Here is a 23,781-nt window from a genome sequence, read left to right as displayed (position 1 = left end):
CGTTTCTTTAATAGAAAGCATATTCGTGTGTAATTCTTGTTGTTTTTATTGTGTTAATATGAATATTAATTTTGTTGTCGCATGAACTTCGGAAAAAGTAAGTTATTGACACTAAGTTTTTCGTGTAGATTTAGTCGCACTATCTTCTTACAACTTTACAAATTTAGATTGGGACTAAAATCTTAACGGATTCTCAACAAACTCTGATTATTTTAAAGTTGTGTATAATGAGGAAAATATATGTAAACATACAGATGTTTTCCGCATTAGTTTCAGCGGCAAAGGAGGTACAGTTTTCTAGGGATCCTTATTAGGTACTTTAAGAAATCTTGGTCATGAGCTATTACGTCGTCGCACGCTTAATGCTTCGAAAGTGGAATAGCCATCAAATAATCATCTTATTAACTTTTCTTAAATATTGCAAGTTGTTTTTGTTCTATAACGTGTAAAACAATCAATATGCAAAACAAAACGTTATGAAAATAATATAGGTTTAACATAATTCAATCGGTGGAGTAGATACTTACATGAAAGGGTTACTGAATACTTATAAAAATCCAAAGGCTTGACTACAGCCAACAAAAGTATTACAATCCTATATTTACCTACGTGTCACGGTATCATTTATAAGGCTTCAAGTTCACGGCTTAGTTTACATTCTTGTGATTTAGGTATAAAAATAGACCATTGCATATAGTTACGAGATTACTACGCAGAATAAAATAGAAAAATAACAAATAAAACCTACTTAAATGTGTGAAGTGTTTATCTTTGATCATAATAAGGAAACGCGTGGAACAGCTGACTGGCACTCAGATCGCCCTCAATGATAAACGGATTAAATACTTTTTTTAATCCATCGTGGCTTGAGAGTTTAGATCGAGTCGCGCCCAGAACATGTAAACTGTTGCTAAAGTGCTAAATACGTAGCACCTAAAATTGTAATTTTATTAGGGTAATTTTTTTGTGAATAAACCTCCAAGTTTTAACGCAAGGGCCAAGTATACCTGCTCCCAAAACATTATCAGATGTTATTTGTTCACAGAGGCGCCATCTTGATATAATTTTGGATCCCGTAAAGGTAACAACGGAACCGCGTATGGGATTACTCGTTTATCAACCCGTCCGGCCATTCATCTGTCACCGACTCATCTATTTACAATTGGAACGTTTTTTACTTGAGTCATTTTTTGTTTCTCATAGTCTATTTGGTTTATGTTAATCGATCATAGTATTTTATAGCCGTGCAAACAAACTAGGTAGGTTTAGGTACTTAGGATTGTTAGAAAGATTTTATTTTTGTTACCTACGAGGTTTTTTACCAGCACTGAAAAACAATTCCACTGATTGAACTAAAAGTATTTATGTACTGAACCGTAATGAAATCTAGCGTGTATGTTTAGATATTTAATATTACATTCCTAAAAAGAAATACGGGACCCTTTTGACAATAGATAAGTAGATTATAAGCTGTCCATTTTTTATATTGACCTAGCGGGTGTCAAATATTAACGTCTAGTTACACAAACTCACCAACATTTGCTCTATATTCACAATAAACATTATAAACTTAAAACCTCGCACTATTATAAACTATAAGTTTGTATGAATAAAGCCTACAATTGAATGAACAATCGAACAGATGTTAATAGCTTTTAATCCTATCTATCTAGTCGATCGAAGTCACCACCTTTTTGGGATTGTAATTAATTATTAGTTCGATATTTTAACGTTTCCTATTAACGTCAGTATGTCTGTCCAGTCACACCGTCGCATCGTAATTATATCTTGTTACTGTATTAATAATATATGCTTTATTAATATCCTAACGTTACTAGGCATATTGTTTTGAACGATTGAAAGAAAATTTCCGTATCGAGATCATATAAACATAAAATTGAGACAAAATTATAAACTCAGTACATTTTCCACACTCATTAAGTATATGTTTGAAAGATAAAATCTAATGAGCGATGTACAGGTTATTAGCAAGTACCTGTTTACATGCATCCGTGAGAGATAGTGAGATTTTTACTACTTCATAGTTGTTATTATGCTGAAGAATATGATGCCCATGTAAGACAGTAACGACAATTATGTTTTATGGCCATGCAATGTGCCTACGCATTGTTTATAAATTCTGTAGGTAATATCAGCAAACTCTAGACTCTACTAGAATAATAATTAACAAACTGAGTAAGACATTAATACGAAATCATTCGAAAGAGAATTTAATTTCGAATGATTAGAATATTGCTTGATCATACATGTAAACAAGAATTATGATGATACGATTACACCATTTTCAATTATATTAGGTACTTAGTAATTTCTTTCATCAATTATTTCACTGGACTTTTAATCTCAATGTAAAAGATATAATAACAATTTATCACAAACAAAAACAATGGTAATACAATTATTTATTTCGAAAAACATAATTTAATCCTTGTGAACTTGCCTCTATTGCTTTCAGCTGATAAAATAACTTCGGCTGATATGTTCGTTAATAATTGATAACTTATTTTTTCGTTTGTACACAGATAAATAATTTGTGTTAAGATTTTAGATTAGCTATAATTTCCTTTATTGTATGCCGCTCTGATATGTGCCACATGCTTTTACACTTATCAGTGTTGTAGGAAAACTGAAAACGAAACTGTGACGTTTGTTTCTTTGAATTTAGATACGAAAGACCGCTGGCCACATGTGCTTGTACTAAAAAATAAAATTTGCAGACATAGGATAAATGAAAAACAGTGAAATGTGGTTTTAAACGTTTATTTAACTTATCTTTATTATATTTCTAGTGATTAATCGATGCAAAAATACATTTTAAAAACATAACTTTTATTTCAAAATTGCCTTTTAACTTTATTTTCTATTGACACGTGTTGTGTAGGTAGACAGATCAATTATACTTATTATAAATATCCTTTTTTTCAAGCTATCTACACCTAGCTAAAGAAAATGACAAAAAACCCTAACAATTAAAATATTATAATTTAATGTAAACGTTTCAGGCATTCTTAGTACTTGAATAGTACCTAAATGGCTGAACACACCCTACTTGAGTAAAGCCTTTATCCGTCACGACACCACTAATGTTATGTCTAGCCTAGACTGACTGTAACCACAACTATTTCGGCATTTCGATCTGAAAATGTATACATTACTCAGCAAATACATTCATAACATTTTAGATTTATTGTTTTGTCGTTTTTATCAACATTTACTAAATGAACAAATTGTACAATCTAATCGTTTTAAGATTGCGACCAACCATATCTATTAGTATAATAATTATGTCTTGTGTACTTTCTGTCTCTAGAAACGTTTGTTACACGTTTCAGTCAGTTTACTTAATAAACACTAATACTACCCACGAAGGCTGATCAAATTGTATTATTCAAAAATCCCGTATCGTTATTTTTCAGGGACGATCAAAGAACCAAAAGCGAAAACGAGAGCAGTATGTTTCAAAACTCTTTGGATAAATACTATCGCTCATTAAGGTGGAACAAATCTAGTTAGCGCGAGGACAAATTAGCGACAGCACGGTATTCTCTCCGTTCCTTTATTCCCCGTTCTACGTAACAGACGTTCCGGTAACAGACTGGAAGTTAGGCGTATTAGCAACCGTGGCCACGTCCTAACATAATCGCTTTCCATTAAGTTGGCTTTAGAAATTTAAGTACTATCAACGCTTACTCTATTTAATTTAAGAGATAAAATTCTTTTGAAGTACACTTTTAATTGCGCCTACACGGACTAAGCACTTAAGGTTACCGTCGGCTTGTAACGTCAACAGGTGATGAAAATGTCAAGAGATAATAACCGAACGCGTCTTATTTATTAGCAGGTAATATTATTATTGTTAATAAAAGGCTAAAACGATCTATCTGATCGTCGGTTATAAGTTTGAATTATAAAACATACCTACGTACATGAATTATAAAACAAAAAAATGCATTTTTGCAGATCTTGTACAGATAATTCTCTCACATTACCATCTAATTAATGATTTACTATCGTGGACTACTGAGGTGATGAAATGTATAAAAAATATTCCTAAATAAAGTTTGCCAGTTGATTGATGGGGTAGTTAGTGAGTCTCTGGGTTACGGAAGAATGAGCCTTCATTGATTATCTTCATCTTTCTGGAGGTATCATATATTACCTAAATTTTATGATAAGTAGAGTCCCAGACATCTTCCAAAACATCTTTTTCATGGTTTTCATTTTTCTGTTACTGTACTGTAACTATATCTAGTTACAAGCTTCATACCCATTGTCGTTATGATCGGAGGCACCACATTATCATAATAAATGCTGTAATAAACGCAATTAGCTTCTACTGGAGTAATAAGTGCGTTGTTATTATTTTTTAAATTAACTTTAACTACACATGCAGTATGTATTTTTATAATAACATGCGTCGTACCTAAATGTACAGTCGTTGTACTAAATGTGTACCATCGCAGGAATCATTCAAGGTTTAATATCATTACTAACTACAGTCTCGAGCGAGAAAAGTATACTCTTTCTAATTACCTGACTCAAGTTTAAAGATGAAAACGTCAAAATTAAAAGGATTTCTTTACTTATTAATGGGAGAAATAATGAGTATCCATAGTATAATTAACGCAGCATTTATTGTTATAGTTTCAGCCACAAAAATGCTTCTATAAATGTGTCAGTGTACACATGTTAATGCTCTCGACTATACTTATTGATGAACGGGTTCAAGTTGATGGATCTTAATTTTCTGCACAGTTTGCACCTTTGTTTTTTAATCGAAAAACAACATACCTACTTGCGATGAAACAGAACCAGTTTGACATAATTATTAGTGTCATAAATAAACAAGGAAATATTATTCTTAGGTTTTAAAATGTTTATTAGCATTTTAAAAGACATGAATTGCAATAATATGAACCGGGCGGCATAATATTATAATATATAACTTCCAAGCAAAAAGTCATGCGATAGTAGACGTAACGGAAAGTTATGTCAAATCATCAGAATTCGTGACAATTCTGCAATAATGCATCAAAGTTAATAATTTTGTTTCATGTCCCATTTAAAAAAAGATATACCTACATACGTAGTTTTAAATTCTGACTTCATGATTTCTTTTCATAATTTAAACCTTTCAAGTAGTTATTTTATATTACCATGCAGATATCTAGCAAATATGAAGAAAAAACAAGTGAATCGGACTTCAAGCGACTTGATAAATAAACATGCATAGTTAAATTATGCAAACCAGTTAAATACTTGTATAATTACGGTAATTGCTAAATGAAGACTTTATTCTATTACATGCTGTGAAAAATAAACAAATATCTTGTAAGTATCTCATCTAGAGTTCTAGGAAATTGATTTAAAAGTATTAATTCTGATCAATTTGTACTCAATTGATTTCTAATCTGATGGTTATTCGTGCAAAGCATTAAAAGTAAACTACTCATGAATATGTAAGGTATAGTCTGAAGTCAAGGTAGCAGGGTGACACAGAACTTGAACTGAACAATGCATTATTAAAAAGCAATAAAATTTAATTTATGCAATTATACAATTTGTATGTTGATAGCTTCATAATTGTAGAAAATATCATCATAAATATGAAACTAATAAGGGATTGTATTGTGACACCAAAAAGCGAAAAGGTGCAACATAAGTATCTAGAAATATAGCCACGAAACTAGCTGCGTATACCTAGCAAACGTGTGGGAATATCCACTCGGTCGATCCGATTCCACCGGGATCCAATTGCCTTATCGGCGAAATGCGAGGTTCCAATGAAATGTCGCTCAGCAAAACAGTTTATACAAATGTTCACAGAATTAGTTTATTGCAACTTTACGCAAACCGCATGAATTAAACCTACAATTGTCCCAATTGAAAATGCAATGTTTTCTTTTTCTAAACAAATAACGGGTATCAAATAGATTCCTCTTGGAGTTTACACTCTTATTCAGATATCTACCTACTAATGCTGTAGGTAAGATTCGAAGAAAAATGCGGTAACACCTGTTAGCGTCATATTTTTCTGGTGTATTGTTTACAGATGGTAAAATAAACAACAGACATTAATATTATACTTATGAAAACAATGCTCGGGTGCACCGGCCCCTGAGCATGTGAGCGTTGTTTCAATAAATTTAATTAACAGGGAAATTATAACTATCGACTAATGATTTTCTTTGTCACGCTAATGTCTGTAGCGATCTATTGTAGACTGGCTTGTATCCGCTAAAGATTTCTCAGGGTACGGTATCCATGGATACAAACAACCATTGAATTTATAACATAAAAAGGATAAAAGGCATCATGTGTAGGACAATCCGTAATCAAAGCACACCTTCATTCATGGCCCAAAAGAAAATTAGCTTCTATTATAAAAAGTATAGACGAAACTAAAATAAAAAGATTATCTATAATATAAGTATTCATAATGAGTTGAACCCTCGAAGCAAATGGTCTTTAATTTCTTTCAACTAAAGATTACTTAAGTGGTTAATGTTACATTTAGTTTTAAGTTGGGATTAAGTGAGTAGTATCGAGTTACGCACTTGAGCGACAGATCGATAAACTGTTTTTGTCAAGGCTGTGATGTTTTTATTTGATACTTTTTATGAATGTGTTTATGCTTGAGTTGTAGGTATAGAATATCATTTGTAACTATATACATGTAGAATAGATTAATCACAACCAACAGTTGAAATTTGTACATAAATGTCCCATAGCCCCCATAGGGGTAAGCAGAGACTAGACTACGATATTCCCAAAGATGTCTGCTAATTATTTTTGTGGCGCACATCAGTACCATAAGACCTAGAAATAGTATTAGATTCGTATGGGAAAAACAAAACGTAATGCTTCACAAAAAGTGTGTGAAAAACTAAAGGTAGACCTTTGTCTTGCAGGTAGACAGTACATCTTAACTATAAATAAATAAGAAACGGGAAAATGTATTGTAAATATTAGTTAAAAAATCTCTGTTTATACATAGAGACGTGACTCTATATAGAGAGGAAGTTACACAAAGAGTATTAATACATACATGATACATTAACATGCAATTTAAAGGTTTTAAAATGTAAATAAGTAGGCCTAAATTGTGCATTTCATGTAACTTTAATATTACACCCAATATTCTGTTATCACAGGTACATACATCGGCTTACACGGATGTTACTTTAGGCCTACTGAGTCTAAGACTGGTATCTAAGAATATATAAAATACTCTAATATTTTACTATCTACTCTACTTATATTGATCAAGTACTAGTTATGTTTTCAGTAAGAAATTAATATTGTATCTATGTCTCTATACAGTTTTCATATGAATGTAAACAATCAAATAAGTTTGTTATATTTATTGTACTAATAAATATGTAACATACACGTACCTAATTCGGCAAGAACTTTTTACTATTAATAATTAAAGAAATGTCTATAAAGTATAGAGTAAGTACATTTCCTATAGTACCTTTTAATGAATTTATACTAATGTATGTATGGTATGTAAATACTAAAATACTCTGCATGGGAAGCTGGTAATAAACACAGTTTTGTTGTAAATAAACGGCACGGTTTACTCATTAAAGTTAAATGTAATACGTTACTCTACTGTGCAGTTGAAAGTATTTGTAAGTCATACTCATAACTGTACACAAAACACATCAATCAACCACAAAAATATAGATCATTAACAAGTAAACTACCATGGTCACAGCAAATTATATACATAACATAAAACGTAAGCCTACTACTAGTCATTTGTACAACAGCAAGCACTATTTACCTACTGGTGAAAATAAACATATAGCAACGTGGTAACTGTCACAACAGTACTAATTATTTACTAACCTGCGAGGCGGGCGGGTATGAATAGCCAAATTGCGCATACGCTGCCATCGGGACGATCATATGGGCGGCTTCACACTAAACACTGTCTCTCGAAGTCTATAGCACGGACGTATGAATTTCTTATAAATATTTCTACTACTTCTAGTAAGAAATTAAGTTAGTAAATTGTATCACAGTTGGTTGTGTGCGCGGCGACTGCGCGGCGCGCTGCCATTCCTGCGCGTCAGCCGGCCGGTGCGCGCGCGCTTCGCATGCCGGGCCTTCGTGCTCGTGTGCGACCGGCCTACACCTTCTGTACGCGATAGAGGCTCAACACCGACTGGCGCGCGTACGACGCCCATAGCCCCTCCGCCGTAGGAGACGGCCAATTACGCCCCGCCCTCGGGGCGGACCCTCGTATCGAACGCCAACCACTGCATCAATTTTCTGTCCTTTTCGAAACGGCGTACGGAAACGCGGCGGTGGATTGGTGCGCGTCATCCCCTCCACGGTAAACGACCGCCCACGCGTTGGCCCCCGCCCACATCCGGGTGGGGCGCTGGAAAAAAGCGGCAGAGTCGGCCCGACTTGATCATGTTTATGGGTTTCCGTCGAGACAGTCCGCCAGCCCTGTACCGCGGCCAAACAAATCTCTAGTGGCAAAAAATGGCTCGGCCGAGGACAAGTTGTTTCACCTCGTCAGATTTACGAACAACGCGACGCCGAGTTAAGAATCGACTTTATAGACTACCACCTGCGTCGATATTGGGTAGAGCTTTATGTTGTTCGTCGGTACTCGGATAAAATAAGACGAGTACAAATAAAGGACGAATAATTGGAGACGACATCTCTTTAGCTCCGATACAAGATTAGAATGTTAAAGGATGAGCGATTAGCAATACCTTATACATTTCATGATTTTTAATATTAACTTAGGGCTTAGATTATTTTCATGTAAAGTGAGTCTCAGTAAGTATTATCGAGGTAGTCGTAGTCGCAGTCGCAATTAGAGAAACAGCTGTAATGGTATTAGCGGAGGCAGCGGTGGTGAACAGATCATATCTTTCTGTAAACATCTTAATAAGTAGCTGTAACTATAATCTAACAAAGGCGATAATTCCATGAAGTTAAAATTACAACCTTAAGATGGGAAATTATTTTACAATTAGCACACTTACATATTCCATAATAATATAATAGTAGATATGTAATATTGTACACACTATGTAAACATACGTACCTACGTCGTTTATCTACAAAAAAATCTTTAGATATCTTGTAAATAGTCAATAGACGATATTACAGGTATATACTTTTAATAGCTAAATCATTGCCGAGTAGCAGTCAATTGTGTAAGACTTTGACGTAGAGTTAGTAAGAAAAATAGGCGGTTGTTGGCGGTACTAACTGAAATACGGGTAAAACGGAGACGTGAAGTGATTTGGAGGTCGGAGCACAGGTGGCGCTAAACTCGCGCCGACACGACGCACACCCGCAAGTAATAGGGGAGCCACTTTATATAGCCACATAACTTGATGTATGATACCACAGTTGCGTTTTGTACACATTTTGTTGATATTTTTCACTAGATTTGTTTAATGTCTTACGGACGGTTTCACCATCGGGTAAGTATCGGATAGCTTAAGGAATTTAACTTAGATATTTCCATACTAGTGTTTAAAACTGTAGGATAGTAATAGCTATTTGTTAAGTCTTTTTTAAGTTCTGTAAAGGTTTAAAGGAGTGGATAATAATAACGCAGATTTCTTAGATGTGCTAGTTATTGTGGTCCAATGGACGACTGGGTTATAAATAAAGAGTTTTGAAATACTTGATTACCGTTTTCTACTAAGAAATAAGAATCTACATAATAATATGACTTAATATATTTCACGTACTATAACAAGGTGTATTTGAAATTGCAGACAGGAGATTGAGTATTTGATGAAAAGCGTAGTTTTTAAACTTATTCGAGATACTTTTTTGTATACCTGGCAATATACAGGTAACAATATAAAGAGTAGTGTTACTTAACCATACCATAAAATGTATTGTAAGAATTATGATCTGAAGTACTATGTTTACCAAACAGAATTGAAAGTCAATTACTTTTGCACAAAATAACCAAGAAGTAGTTCATCAGAGTTCAAAAGTACAATTGTTTTATTACAATAGTTTAATAACTTAGTAGAGAGCCGTGTATGAAAGGTACACCGGAGAAGTTTTATAAAATTCAGAATTTTAAACATTTGTGACCCGTAGGCTCATGCCTACGGGTCACAAATGAAATTATATTGAAAATACACAGAATGCTTTATTAACCTAGAAAAATTGTGCGCGACAGTGCTCTATCTATACTCAGTGGTCGGACTACATCGGGTATTAAATAGCGGTCCCCCTATAACGTTTTCTTAAAGACTGAGTTGGTTTGGAAAATTGTAAAGACCAAAATATTTATACCAAGTGAAGCGTTTAGCTACAAAATTGTTACATAGTTTTCACGTATTAGGACTGCTATAACGAAATTTGATCAGCGCCCCTAGCGTATTTTGTAAGAACTATAATTATTTGACAAACAGTTTCAAATACTTGTGCCGAAAGCGATATAATAGTATCAAAACGCTTATGACGCTTTTGTTAAACATGAACTTGAGAAATAAAGGAATGGGAATCTACAAAGTCACAAAATATTTTTTTACTCTTTTTTATTTATATATTTCTAGTATCTAATATTATAGGTACAATTTTTGAAACAATTTAACAACAGTGAAATATATTTTTAAACATTTTCAGTATTTATAAGTTTAATTTATTCAATATCGACTATTTACTACTTATTTCTAATTGTGAATTTGTAACTTCTAAACTGTCAACTACGTTATAGCTAAAAATAGGAATATTATAAAGCGTATAAAGTATATCTTAATCATCTGCAATAGATGTATGTGCGGCCAATGATGATGACAAAGTATAACACAGTACCTACATAAAGTGACAGACGCGCAATTATTAATCGAGGCATAGCTAGCATTAAAAAAAACTAGGTCGTAGCCAATAGGTATATTATGATAGCAATATTTTTGCAACGACACCATTAGATTCTGTCGATATGAAGTTTTTACACGCTTCTTTTATTCACCCATATTTATTATGCGGATTAAGCACTAACTACTTCACGTTCAATGTCGTGTAACTGTATCAATAGACTATAAATATCAATAATATAACGCCTTCGACCCGCGTGCATTTTTTTCACAGTCTTTTCTTTCGAGCAACGAGGTGATGGTGTAGATCATTTTTTATTTATTATGGGAAATAAACAGACTAAGTGTGGTTAGTACAGTAATTTAGGTTATAAGTCGTGTTCACACTACAGGAGCGCAATTCTGTATAATCTATACTGTCAAGTATCGAGAGTTTGACATTTAAAATGTACTGCCAAAATAATTCTGAAAGAGCCCGGTAGAGGCGCTAACAGATTTTCGTGTAAAATTACTCGATAGCTAGCTGGTTGTCGGAAGTCGGCACAAGTAAAGAATCGAGTTACTGTTAAAAACAACTGATAAGCACTGTCCTCCCAGAGTGAGTTCTTATTGTGTTTAAGCTGGCCTAGTGTTGTTTGGGACTTTCTTCGTAGAGCTTGTAAGAACACTACATAAGACAAATGGAAAGTGACAAATGTGAAAGGGAATGGTTTTTTTATTATTGATAGCTACAACAAACGCATTAATGTTTTATGTACGTTGATAATATTTCAACAATAGATCCGATAGATGAGAATTGTAATTGAATACATAATATCATATATCATATAACCATATACGGAGTGAAGACACCTGCATACATGATACAAGTGCATACTGCGAGCAAAAAATGCGAAAAGATGAATAAAATATGGTAAAAGTTAAAAAAAATATTATTATAACCTTAGCAGTATTGTAATTAATAACTAATGTCAAAAGTCATTACTTTATTCATTACTCTTATCCACTTACCCACGTTCAAGACAAATTTTCTTGCAAACACACAATTTATTATATCGTGATAGCTTCCTATTATTATTTTGCAGTTAAAAAACTACTATCTATCAAAGTTTCTCAAGCCTATCGACTTTCATAATGAAATAGTTTTTGTAAAGAATGACTGTTGAATATAATACACGATCAACCGACAACTATTGTTAATAATTAAGTGTTCATTACAAAACCATGTAAAGTTGTTGGTGGTCCACAATAGAGAATTAAAAAATATAGTTTCTTACATGAAACAATATCAACAAAAAAATAATTTCACCCGCTACCTACATGTAGAAAATTGCTTACATGGATATTATAAGGTTACTTCAAAATGCCAGAAATAGTTGCGTTATTATTTTGTAGAAAGAAGATCCACTTAGATTATACCCGTGACGTTATTATTAATTAAATATTTGTTTAACAACTTTAAAAAACCTAACAAAAAATTACCGCTACTTTTAACGTCGTAAATATTCTGAACGAATCAATGCTTAGTAGAGATGAATAAGAATTATAATTTAAGTTCACCAATAAAAAGAGGGTGAAAACTTAACTCACAGCTAGTAAAATCAAATTGAGTAGTATCTTCTTTTTATATTTACATCGACCCTGTTCAATTCGGAGTAAGGGTAAGAGGATCCCTCTCTTTATAAGATCTACAACAAGCACTCAGGCACTTATTATAATCATTAAAACCAACGTAATGCCTTTTAGGCTTCCCACTATTCTCTCAACTATGATATATGTATACAATAGTATGCATGTGTGTAAAGTCCATGTTATGTTAATACAATATAATTAATTTGAATCCTCATTGCAGTGTATTCCCGCTGTAGTCAGTAAGCTGACCTCAACTTCACCCCAATTGAGACTAATTACCTGTATTTGTATAAAACTACATCGTCGTCTGACCTCAGTAGCCGATACTGCGGTACCACGAGATCCAGCCATGATTATCAATAAATCCCAATGCCTGCAACGCTCTGTTCTGCTACTGGTTCCTCAAAGTCTTTTGTGTCGGTAGATTTGGGTGAATATAGGCCTTCGGAATGGAGGTGCAGTTGTGCTCAGTGGACAAATAGCTTTTCAAAACTCGATGAAATGAACACCCACACTTCAATAAATAAATGTAATTAAAAATTCTGTCTTCTCCTACATGGCACATTGCTACGTGTGTTGAATGTTTTTATGAAAAATGCATTTTTTCATGTTGTCAGTGAGACAAATACCCCACTATGTCATAGTGGTTGGCGTGTTAATTACCCTGATAATGCTATAATAACACAACTAGGTACTCTCATATAAATTGCTGTTCAGCCAAAAAGAGACAAAACATACACTCTGAAACCAAGAGGGTTTTCAATTTGCAATAAAATTGGAGTAATATTTTTAAATTGGCTTTAAACGATCGTTTTATCATTGTTTCTGTATGATTGCTCTGGGAGGAGTCACGAGTCGTGAAATAACAACAGTCGGGACACGCGGTGTACGTATGCACCGTTCCATAATTATGTAAAGTATATACCTAAGTACTATAATAAGAAGAAGACTAGGTAATGAACCATTTACCTATGAGAAAAATGCACCTATTAAGCAAGAACAGAGTGGCCATACTGGCAAACATCATGTTAACTGGTTAAAAAATAATTTAAAGTTAGGTATATTAAATCAAAATAATATGCATTTATGGAGACACTAACAGACGTGGCTGTAAAACCAATTTTTACAAAGCGCTAACGCTGTAGAACCTACGTGTAAAATCCTCTGTACATTGTTTTATAAAATTGCGCAAGAAAAAAATCTGAACCTTAAAAAATACGTCTCTAACACTGTTTCTGTAATCTCTGATTGCTTTTTAAAAATAATTAAGCACATGGAACATTAAGAAGGTAAGTGCATTGAAAAAGTTGACTTTAAAATAAGGTTAAGGTTTTGAAACGAAGGTTGTTCTAACAGATTTATAAAGACACATGATGACACATGAAACACACAATGATGCTTAACTACTTTTAACTTTAGTTTAATACATATAAGTATAACTCTCCATATTTGTACCTCTAGAACAAAAATAGCTTAGAAAATGAAAACGAGGAACTCTAATTATAGCATTAGGAGCCAAAATAATATTTTTTTATTAATCATTTTATAAAATCGCAAAATGGCCGCATCATTTTGAATGTGGATTTCATGGTTTCGTTGTTTAAATTAAAATATAATATAATTATAATCTGGTAAGCTAAGCTTAACCCATTACTAACCAATAAGAAAGTACAATTCATTTCATACGCCTCTTAAAAGAATATTGATATTGCTTTACAACTAACATTTGACGCGAGTGCAGTCGCAGTAATAAATATACCTAGCGATATTAATATAACATAGCTACCGTAATTTTAATTTCTTGAAGGAAATATAATAATATTATGTAAGTGCACAACGCAGCGTTGAATTCTTATTTATTTATTAATAAGGCGTGTAAACAGAATAAGCATAAACAATTACAATAATTTAGTTAGTACATGAACGTATACTTATATAACGTATTATTAGCTATTCATTAATATTCCCCCATTACTAAAGAACATGTTTTCTTACCTTTGCTTCTCAAGTTTCTTTTAAAAAACATCAACAAAGGCGGATAAAATAATATCATCAATTATTATATTAAAAACGCGTGCTACGCGGCACTAAAATATTAAACAAGTGTATTTACTGTACATGAACCTACTTCATATCTACTTATATATTTACCTTGCTGTGACGAACAAGCGTTGTACAACGAATAAAACATTAAAATCGATAAACAATGAACATAAGTAAATAATACCCTGACTGATCTATACAGCGTAGATAATTTGTCATCATGAATCGAATTTAAGATAATCTCCACTACTTACTGAGGGCTCGGACCCTCTTGAACCTAATGTATCTCCTTTCACCCACAAATCTGGAAATTTCTAATTCTACACTTAATTGTACTCCAAAAAAGCTCTATTATAATTTTGTTTCAGACCGTGATACCCGAATATATGACGCAATTGATATATAAAACTTAGACACATTTTACAACATATCAATCTAAAGTTTTACGAAGCATGACCAAGATAATTAACTTACATTAAACCAGTGTGTTCTCCAAAACAAAAGATCTTACTAAACTCGTAATAATTGATACCTACTGTTTATTTTTTGTTCAAATCACACGTTGTTGTTTATATGAATGCGATGATACTGACACGATTCACATTTAAGGACATAATAGCAGACTACTGTCTATAATAATAGTGTATCAGTCCCAAACATTCAAAACAAGAACGCGGTGGTTCTTACCTAAGCCCATATCTCAACATCTCACTTTTCCTTCCTATGAACAAAAAATAAAGTTTTGTGTCACTAATTGCATATCCATAGCTTCAGTATCAACACATCCGATCAGTCGCCTCGAGATTTGGCAACGCGCTCTATTCTGAATAAGTCTCTCTGCCAACGAACTAAGGTTCTATTTTAAGCAGAGCTATCGCGAGGGATGGCGCCAAGACATCTGTCATCGTTAATAACAAGCAATTTGAGCCAATTTTGCATTTTTGGAATATCGGAGAGCGCCCAGGCGTCTCGCTCTCACGGCAGGAAGTAATACAAAAAGTAACACTAAATAAAGTAGTGGTTGACATGTTTAGTTTTTGCCGTGGCTCACTAATTACGCGGGCGCAACAGTAGGTGCGTGAGCGTTCGCGTGAACCGTCGAAGCGAACGTTGGCCGTAAATGCTAACAGTTTAGATATTTATGAACATGTGTACGTAATTAATTTTTACGATGGATCAGATAACGGAATCGGTGGAGCGATACGCTTGTCGCGGCGGCGGCGGCGTCTTGGCACCGACTCGTATAAAGGTTAATTAAGGGTAAATTAGCGAGCAAGAAGGTTTTTCCGCGGGTGGATCGGTTAAATAACGACGGAGACGAGAGGCTGTGGTCGCGACCCCGCACCCCGCCACGCACGAACAATGGCCGCCACGCGTGCTGCGGCCTCCGCCGCCGCCGCGCCTTGTTAACAACATAAACTATACGCATTTCCATAGAAAGTACTTAAAATTCGATTCTTTTCCTTACAAAAACAAGGAAACTCGCTCTATTGGTATACGAGTCACGGATATAAATTAGAAGAGCGGGTTTAATCCGCTTACGTGAATAATCCTTTTGTAACAATTTGATGCTATGTTCTAACGGAGATATAGATAAAGGGCTCTGTGTAGTGGTAATGTATAGCTCTCGTAGAACATTTGTTAAGAGATGAGTTCCGTTTTTGTGGAGGTGCGCCTCAGGTCCCTCCCCTGCAACCATCATTCTTTAGTATGGGGTACTTAAGAACTCCCTAGCGTTTCAGAATTTGGTCGACTGCGTCAGAATTATAAATCTATAAAACTGTTTGGTCGCAATAAACATGCTCGTTAAACGTAATCGAATCCTGCAATTAATGAATGTAATAGCGAGCACGCATACCTATAGAAAAAACAGTCGTAAATATCAATAATGAGCTCTATCCGCTACATATCTACATCGGGGGATAGAATTTTCACCCAAAAAAAGTACAAAAGCTATAACCAGCCATTTGTAATTCGCATTAATTAACTCTCCCTGAATTAATGCCAAAAAGTAATCTTTCCAGTAACAATGGGCACATAAACCTTTTTACGGCGGTCAGAAAAAAGGGTGCGCGCACATAGATACATGTGTCGGCTCAGAACCGTCGCTGTACACCGTGTTTATTCGTTGATTAAACATATCCAGGGCCGCAATGCGTATGCAACCGGACGGACATATTACCAGGGCTCGAATTCTGATTGTTTAGAGAATTTATTACTCCCGTGCCTTGTACAGTTAATTGAATTCGCCTGTAGAATAGGCACGAGCTGAATTGCCCGCCGACCGTTTATCGTGTCTTCCCAGTGCGTGGTCCGACGCACACCGACGCCGTTTTTGTTGATAATACACCTCGTTTGTGCTGTTAGATTTTGATGACGATTTTATTGCTTGCAAATATCTCTATCAAAACGCAAATATTGAATATGGATTGTAATTAACTTTACTATCTCAGTTGGTTGATAAGCAAAAATATTGTTATCGTAAATTAAAATTATTTTATAAAAGCACTGACGCAAAAATATAATCGAACACGTATTAAAAATATTCTTTAATTTCAAACCGTTGATCTAAGAAAAAAAAATAGCGTGATTGTTCTTAGATGAAATAGAGCATTGAACATTACTAGAATATTTTTCTTATAGGTACTTTGCATGGAAATGCAGATTTATAAGTTAAGACTTTGATAAGAGGATTGGAGAATCGTTTTATCAAAGTCCTTTCAAATTACAAATACTGGCTATCCCTTAAATAATGTATCAAACACAATGTGCCGGCCGTTGTGTCTCGAGCCCGAACCCATTAATTATTTATCAAGTTAACGCTCATTATCTTAAAACAAAACACCATTTTTTCATCTTTAAAAAGCTTGTGGTCATTAATCACTACGCACACCACGTTTAACACAAAGATCCAACATTTGTTTAATAATAAATTAGATCATGTCATTTATTTAATTAAATGTCTTCCCGTTAACTAACTATTATACCATAATAAGCAGTACTCGTAAGTAAAAGTCAAAGTACAATGAAGATAGTTCATCATAATTGCTATGTGATGAGATAAAAGTACGTACCTAAATAACTAATGCTCGTTAGCCCACTATCCAGGGAATCATTTTTTTCCTAGATTATATAAAAGAGCCTAACTATTCCTTATAAGATAAAGGAGATAACGCAAAAGAAGCATATTGTGTTTCTCACAGCATACCTAATTATGCTTAAAATAAAGTATCGACGGAAAATAAAATACGATACGATCAGCCTTTAAAAATATAAGTTTCAATACAAAAACTAGTTTGGATATTAGCGACTCTAATTATATTCAGACTTCACACCATGTATTATTTATGTGTGTTCCAATGTAGGCGAAATTCATGAAGTATTGTTACAAAATGTACGCGTCTAAAGGAATAAAAACTAAACATCTAAAAGAAAAACTAGGAATACAATCTGCGATGTACGCGATGTAGTTTGTTATTATAAGTTTCAATAATATAGTAAATTGATAAAATCCCATTTTGTTCCAAAATAAATATAAATTTGCCATTTACTTAAAGAAATAATAATATATCGATATCCGCAAATGAAAACTGCAAGCACTTTAAAATGAGGAGACTACTTAAGGTGTTTAAAAGGTTTCTTTCGTCACGATAAACAAACAAACAAATCTGAGCATCTGCTTCATTCGAGGACCAGGGTTAATCAGTTCGAGTAACTTGAAAAAACTAAAGCGGTCGGATATGGCGGAAACATCTTATCAATGCTTGTTCACTGTATCTGTTGTACACGTGTCAACTGTGTTTACAGACGTTTTCATTGGTTAATCGCCTACTTTTTTTAATTAACCCAACCGTGCAAGTGTGTGTGAGCACGCGAGGGTTTGACGCTATTCCAAGTGTTAGCTTAGAGTAATTTGAAACTTATTAATGGCGATCACTGGCTTATGTTAGAACGATTTTGAGTAACTTTCGACATGCGTACGTGTGCAATCAATTATAATTACCCATTCAGTCAATTTTATAACAAAACTAACCGTGTTTTATTGAACAATAATAACGTTAGTTTACACTTTACAATATCCGGATACTGTTTCAATTGGATTTATACAATCCGTTAACTGAGTTTAATCAGCTCTACGTTTCGCAGTAAACCGTGCAACATTTGTAAAATACTTGTAAACTATGAACTTTTTAATGTTAGTTTCTCTCTTTTTTGGCAATTAATACAATTTTGGAATTGCAGAAAGCGTTTTCCGACATTACCTTCCCTCCATAATTGTCATCCCGAAGGTACAAGCAACTAATGGTTTGCCATTCATTGTTTATTTAAATTAGTGGTAGTGACATTGGAAAAATCGAAAATAGGCCGCAGTGGCACGGGTACAGTATCGAAAATAGCCCGTCGTATTTTTGGTAAGTCTGGACAGTAGATAAACCTAGGGACTGAACTACAACCTTTTAAAATTCTGCTATGAGGCGACTATTTCCAGTTCAATTGAAACTATTTGTGTTTATAAAACCAGATTTATAATGTTTATCCCAGCTATGTTCAATAATTAAGCAGTAACTACTTTAATTGGCATAATTTACGCAATTATGCAGTTTCCTTATACCATGATGATAATGACGAAGATTATAGTAAAATAAATAAGACTTCATATAAATTGCTATGTTTATTAGCAAAGATTTTTCCATCGCCATACAACTAACTAGAAAAAATAGCTTAAATAATTTCGAACATAAATTCCGAAACAGTCATACGTGTGAGATGTTAATATGTATGTAGTCACATATGGGGATATGTAATAATATGCATGCATAAATATATCAGCTATGCCAATATTTGTAAGTCATCAATTGTTAGACAGTTTGTGATGATACAACCACCAAGCGAACCAGTACGTGATCTCATGCATGAGACGTGGAAGGTATAATAAATTGATTATAATATTTCTTGTGTCGTTAATCTACGTACCTCCATCCTGAAACCGTTTCCTCTTGTAATTTACAACTTCCAAGCGCTGCCCTATTTTAATTGCATTAAATACAATTGCAGCACTCTGTTTCACTAATTTAAAAAACGTTACGCTTTAATCCTGTTTTAACTGTATAAAAGCTCCATTGCGTGTATATGATCAAACTACAGATTGATTGTTACCATAAATCTAAAAAATATTATAAAGCTGAAGAGTTTATTTGTTTGTTTGTTTGAACGCGCTAATCTCAGGAACTACTGGTACGATTTGAAAAAATCTTTCAGTGTTAGATAGCCCATTTATTGAGGAAGGCTATAGGCTATATATCTTCACGCTACAACCAATAGGAGCAGGGGAAAAAATCACTCTTTCTCTCTAATGTGACGCAAGCGAAGTTGCGCGGGTCAGCTACATTTGAATAAAGTCATAATGCGTTTTCCAAGTTACACGTAAACCTGTCTGCTCTTGTTAATAATATTTAGCTGCTCTTATTCATACTCAGAGCTCTGATACCTCGACTAATAGACCTCACAATAACTGAAGTTAGTTATAATCGGTGTTTGTGGTACTTATGATAAAGTATCACTATCAACTATCGACAACCGGCCAACTATCGAAAAAAATGTATGAAAATCGAATCGCGCCTCTAGCGGGCGCTATATGAACTATTTTGCAGGGTATTCTAAACGTCAAACTTTCGTTATTCGATAGAACCGAATGTAGAAAATCGCGCACCAGACTTTAAAATACTTAATCGCGTATCACACAACTTTCTACGAACATCCAAGCATATTCAGAATTATGTTTAGAATAAAAGTATGAAACTGGCCCATGGGGTAAAGATTTCTTTATTCATTATTTAATTATGTTTAGCTTATTTAAAATTTCTATTGTTTTAATATAGGAACCAGACCCCGAGTGGTACATGCTATGGCATTGATTTCAGACTAAAGCAGTTGTTAATGATGTTTTGATCAGTAGCGCTGGAATTAAGATTTCTTACAAAATTTCTAATACCTATATTTTTAACTAACTTGTATTACTTAATTTTCGTGTAACACATCAAATGGCTTGGATAAATGATTAAATTTACTTTTCCAATTTTCCAAATTTTTTAAGGAACAAGACGAGACTAACAGAAAACATTAGGGTCACAATCGAACGAGTTCAAATCGAATTTTAAACTGAAATAGAACTCGGTATGCAAGTTTCACGTGCGAGGATACGTAGGTGTAGATGTGTTAGTGAAGCGCTAAGAGCTTTCCAAGACGAACACCCCAGAAATGCATTTACATGTCACGAGATCCTATGGGAAAATCTGCACGTGGCGTTGATTGTCTGCTTGTACCTGCCATGTACTCATGTACTAGATATCGTATTATTAACTCATCGATACTTGCCATTATATGTATATCTAGATCTACAAACATATGTATCTTCTATACCTACGCGTTAACAAAACATGGTTTCTGTATTTGCAACATGCTTGAAGTTAATCCAATTAACTATTTGTTGGAAAATTGAAATTAAAATACTGATGTAATGTTAATATGGATAATATATTCGTTTCTGTGTATAAATTATATTCTAGAATAATATCTAGGAACTACGTTAGGTAAGTTATACTAAAGTAAGGAATTCTCGAGAATACGCACGTGAAGCAGCGATAATATAACAGTCACAATTTAAGCGTCTATCCTTTACAAACGCGATTTGCGATTCATTAGCAATCAACAAGGAGGTTAAACAAAGGACCCTGTTTGATACGACACCCACTGAAGTGAGGTTTATTAGTCTTGTATTTGTTTAATGCGAAGGCAGAGCGAGCGAGCGGGGTGTGGATAAGCAAACAGATTTTCGAAGTAACAGATTTCGGAAGCAATCTAGTTCGTGTTTACATAGGTTCTTCTCAGGTATGTTTAACGTTACGTAACTGTGAGGTGCTCGGGAAATTAATACCTAAATAGATATAAGCATTACATGTACACCTGACTGGCTCGAAACTAACATGCGTATAAAATAAAAAGTCCATCGTATAGTTTGTAACCCAAAATCCGTACTATATAGTCGTATTATAGGTAGGAAAAAATATTGATGTTCATTTTAGCAGACAAGTTACTCATAACTTGTCTAGCTAGATTGCCTAGCTATTGCCGACTTTTATAGTCTCGTGTTGCTTTCATATAACACATAAGTAGATATAACTAAATACTCCCGGAAACGCTTTCATCATCAAGTTATTAATTTATTTCAGATTGTTATACTTTTTAATATTGTGACATTATGTAAAGGGGTATATTTATTTTCATAAAATGAACAATAAATACAAAATCAAAAACGAAACTGTTTATTCTTAGAATTCGAGGAGTTTAAAGAAAAAACAAAATATAGATGCAGTAGTTTCAGCGGTAAACATTGTCTTGCTCTTTCTTCAGGCGAAAAGGGGTGGCTAAGTGGAAGGAAGTGTTGTATAAATTGAAATTACTTTCTTAAAAATTTGCTCGTACAACTTTTTATAATCCACAAATCTTAAAAGGCGTTCTTAAACAGCTTACTCAATTTTAGTTGTATTACCATATAATTTGACAAGAAAATCCAATACCTTTACAAATTCCAAAAATCGGTCAGGTAAACTATCTATAATATATAAGTTTAAACTTTGTTGTAAACCTACTACTAGTTATGAAGCATCAACTAAAAACAATTAAATTGACATATCAATCAATCAGTCGAGGCGACCGTTCACAATAATGCCTTAAAAGCCAATTCTTAAATCCCATCGTGCAAGATATAAGTTTGCAATTCGTGGTGCAATAAACTTGCTACTTAATTATTTCTCCCATCTATGAATAGTATAATAAATAATATATTTAATTTAATAAATTTACGATGCCTAAACAAAGGCCGTACTCTATCAAGTACATAAATTCTTTATCTGCGTGTAAGGGCCTGTAAAACTTTATAGCCGTTTTATTATCATAATGTAAGATTGAAGGTACACACTATTGGATATATAATTTTATAGTCACTGTCACTCTATAGCCTTAGACCAAATATAAATTTAACGTTAGTGCGTGTTTGTTTAAGAGCAATGTAATTTCATTTTAATGTGATGGTTGCAGACTTACGACCACTGCTTTAAAGTCAAGAGTTGTAAAGGTTTATTGTGTTTTGTGATCTAAAACAGGTCAACTAATTAGTTGTAGGCTTCTCTTATGCAGTTCCTCGTTGTTTTTGAACAACCAAAAGAGAAATAATTTTAAAGCTATCTTGAGTAAGTGTGCAAATCAGTCAGCACCCCTAGCGTATTTGTTAGTATTTTTTATCACGAAAATTAGGGCAAGAGCAGTTTAACTATCCCAATAATATTAAAATTGATATTTTTACGACGCGCTGACAGACTTGAGACTACTTATTGAACTAATAATTTAAAATAGTTTATAAGGGAAATGCATAGTAAATTACTTATGACTCTTACCTACCATCAATTGGCCACCCTCAAACTTAAAATTTAATAACAGTTTTTGTGGAGACTTATTTAGTTTAGTATAGACGGACTAAATGGACATAAGAAAGCATATTAATGAAGGTAATTTATCACTGAACCATTTACAAGTATTACTTATTAGTGAAATAATTAACCCGCAACTGTCATACAATCTTAATTATCTTGGCAACTGATTGTGGCCACTTGCAAGAGAAATTAATCAGAGCATTTAATTTTCGTAGAATAATGGCAGACTTGTCTTAGATGTATCTTTGGTCAGCTTACGCTTGACCATTTTGCAAAATGGGGATACAGTTCATGAATCATTTTTATATTACGAAAAAAACAATTATAAATATTTTTCCAGGCATTCAGATCTCTTTTCAAAGGAAACACCAGGAATCTTTAATTTAGCAAGTAGCCTAGTTTGTTATAATCTTAATTAATAATCTTAAAAGAACAAACTATCTTACATTTGTTGTGGACAAAACGTCTTTAAATCCGATATTTTGTGAAGCGGCTATGTAGTTTGATATAAACAAACAAACTCTTACTTTCTCTTTATAATATATATAAGTGGGTTGGGATGTAGCGGTGCCTACAAACATATTTTCTTGGAACAAAATTTTCCTAAACATAACTTGATCTAAGTCAGTCAGAATAACAACTTGGGCTGACTCCTTCTTAATATATTCTGTGTTTAGAATAAGATTATAATATTAAGGAGGGCAGACGTCGTTTCACAGTTTTGGACCGGGGAATTTGTGGAAATGTCCCGGTTACTGTACACTGACGAATTATAA

The 23,781-nt window shown here is 33.7% G+C and overlaps 1 protein-coding gene across 3 annotated transcripts in view; it reads right to left on the bottom strand.

Moving 5' to 3' along the window:
• LOC142986249 (homeobox protein araucan-like) overlaps window positions 1–23,781 on the bottom strand; it is a 90,849-nt gene that overhangs the window by 42,918 nt on the left and 24,150 nt on the right. The window contains exon 1 of one of the 3 annotated variants that reach the window (XM_076134641.1): window positions 7,879–8,193. The exons of the other annotated variants lie outside the window; for them this stretch is intronic. Coding sequence (XP_075990756.1) covers window positions 7,879–7,938 — 60 coding nt within the window. The 5' untranslated portion in view covers window positions 7,939–8,193. Of the gene's footprint in view, window positions 1–7,878; window positions 8,194–23,781 lie in introns of those variants that run through there. 3 annotated transcript variants of the gene reach the window in all.

This window comes from Anticarsia gemmatalis, chromosome Z (assembly GCF_050436995.1).
Source record: "Anticarsia gemmatalis isolate Benzon Research Colony breed Stoneville strain chromosome Z, ilAntGemm2 primary, whole genome shotgun sequence".
Classification (NCBI taxonomy): domain Eukaryota; kingdom Metazoa; phylum Arthropoda; class Insecta; order Lepidoptera; family Erebidae; genus Anticarsia; species Anticarsia gemmatalis.
The sequence above is the reverse complement of the archived record's forward strand: the minus strand, read 5'-3'. Positions and strand labels throughout refer to the sequence as shown.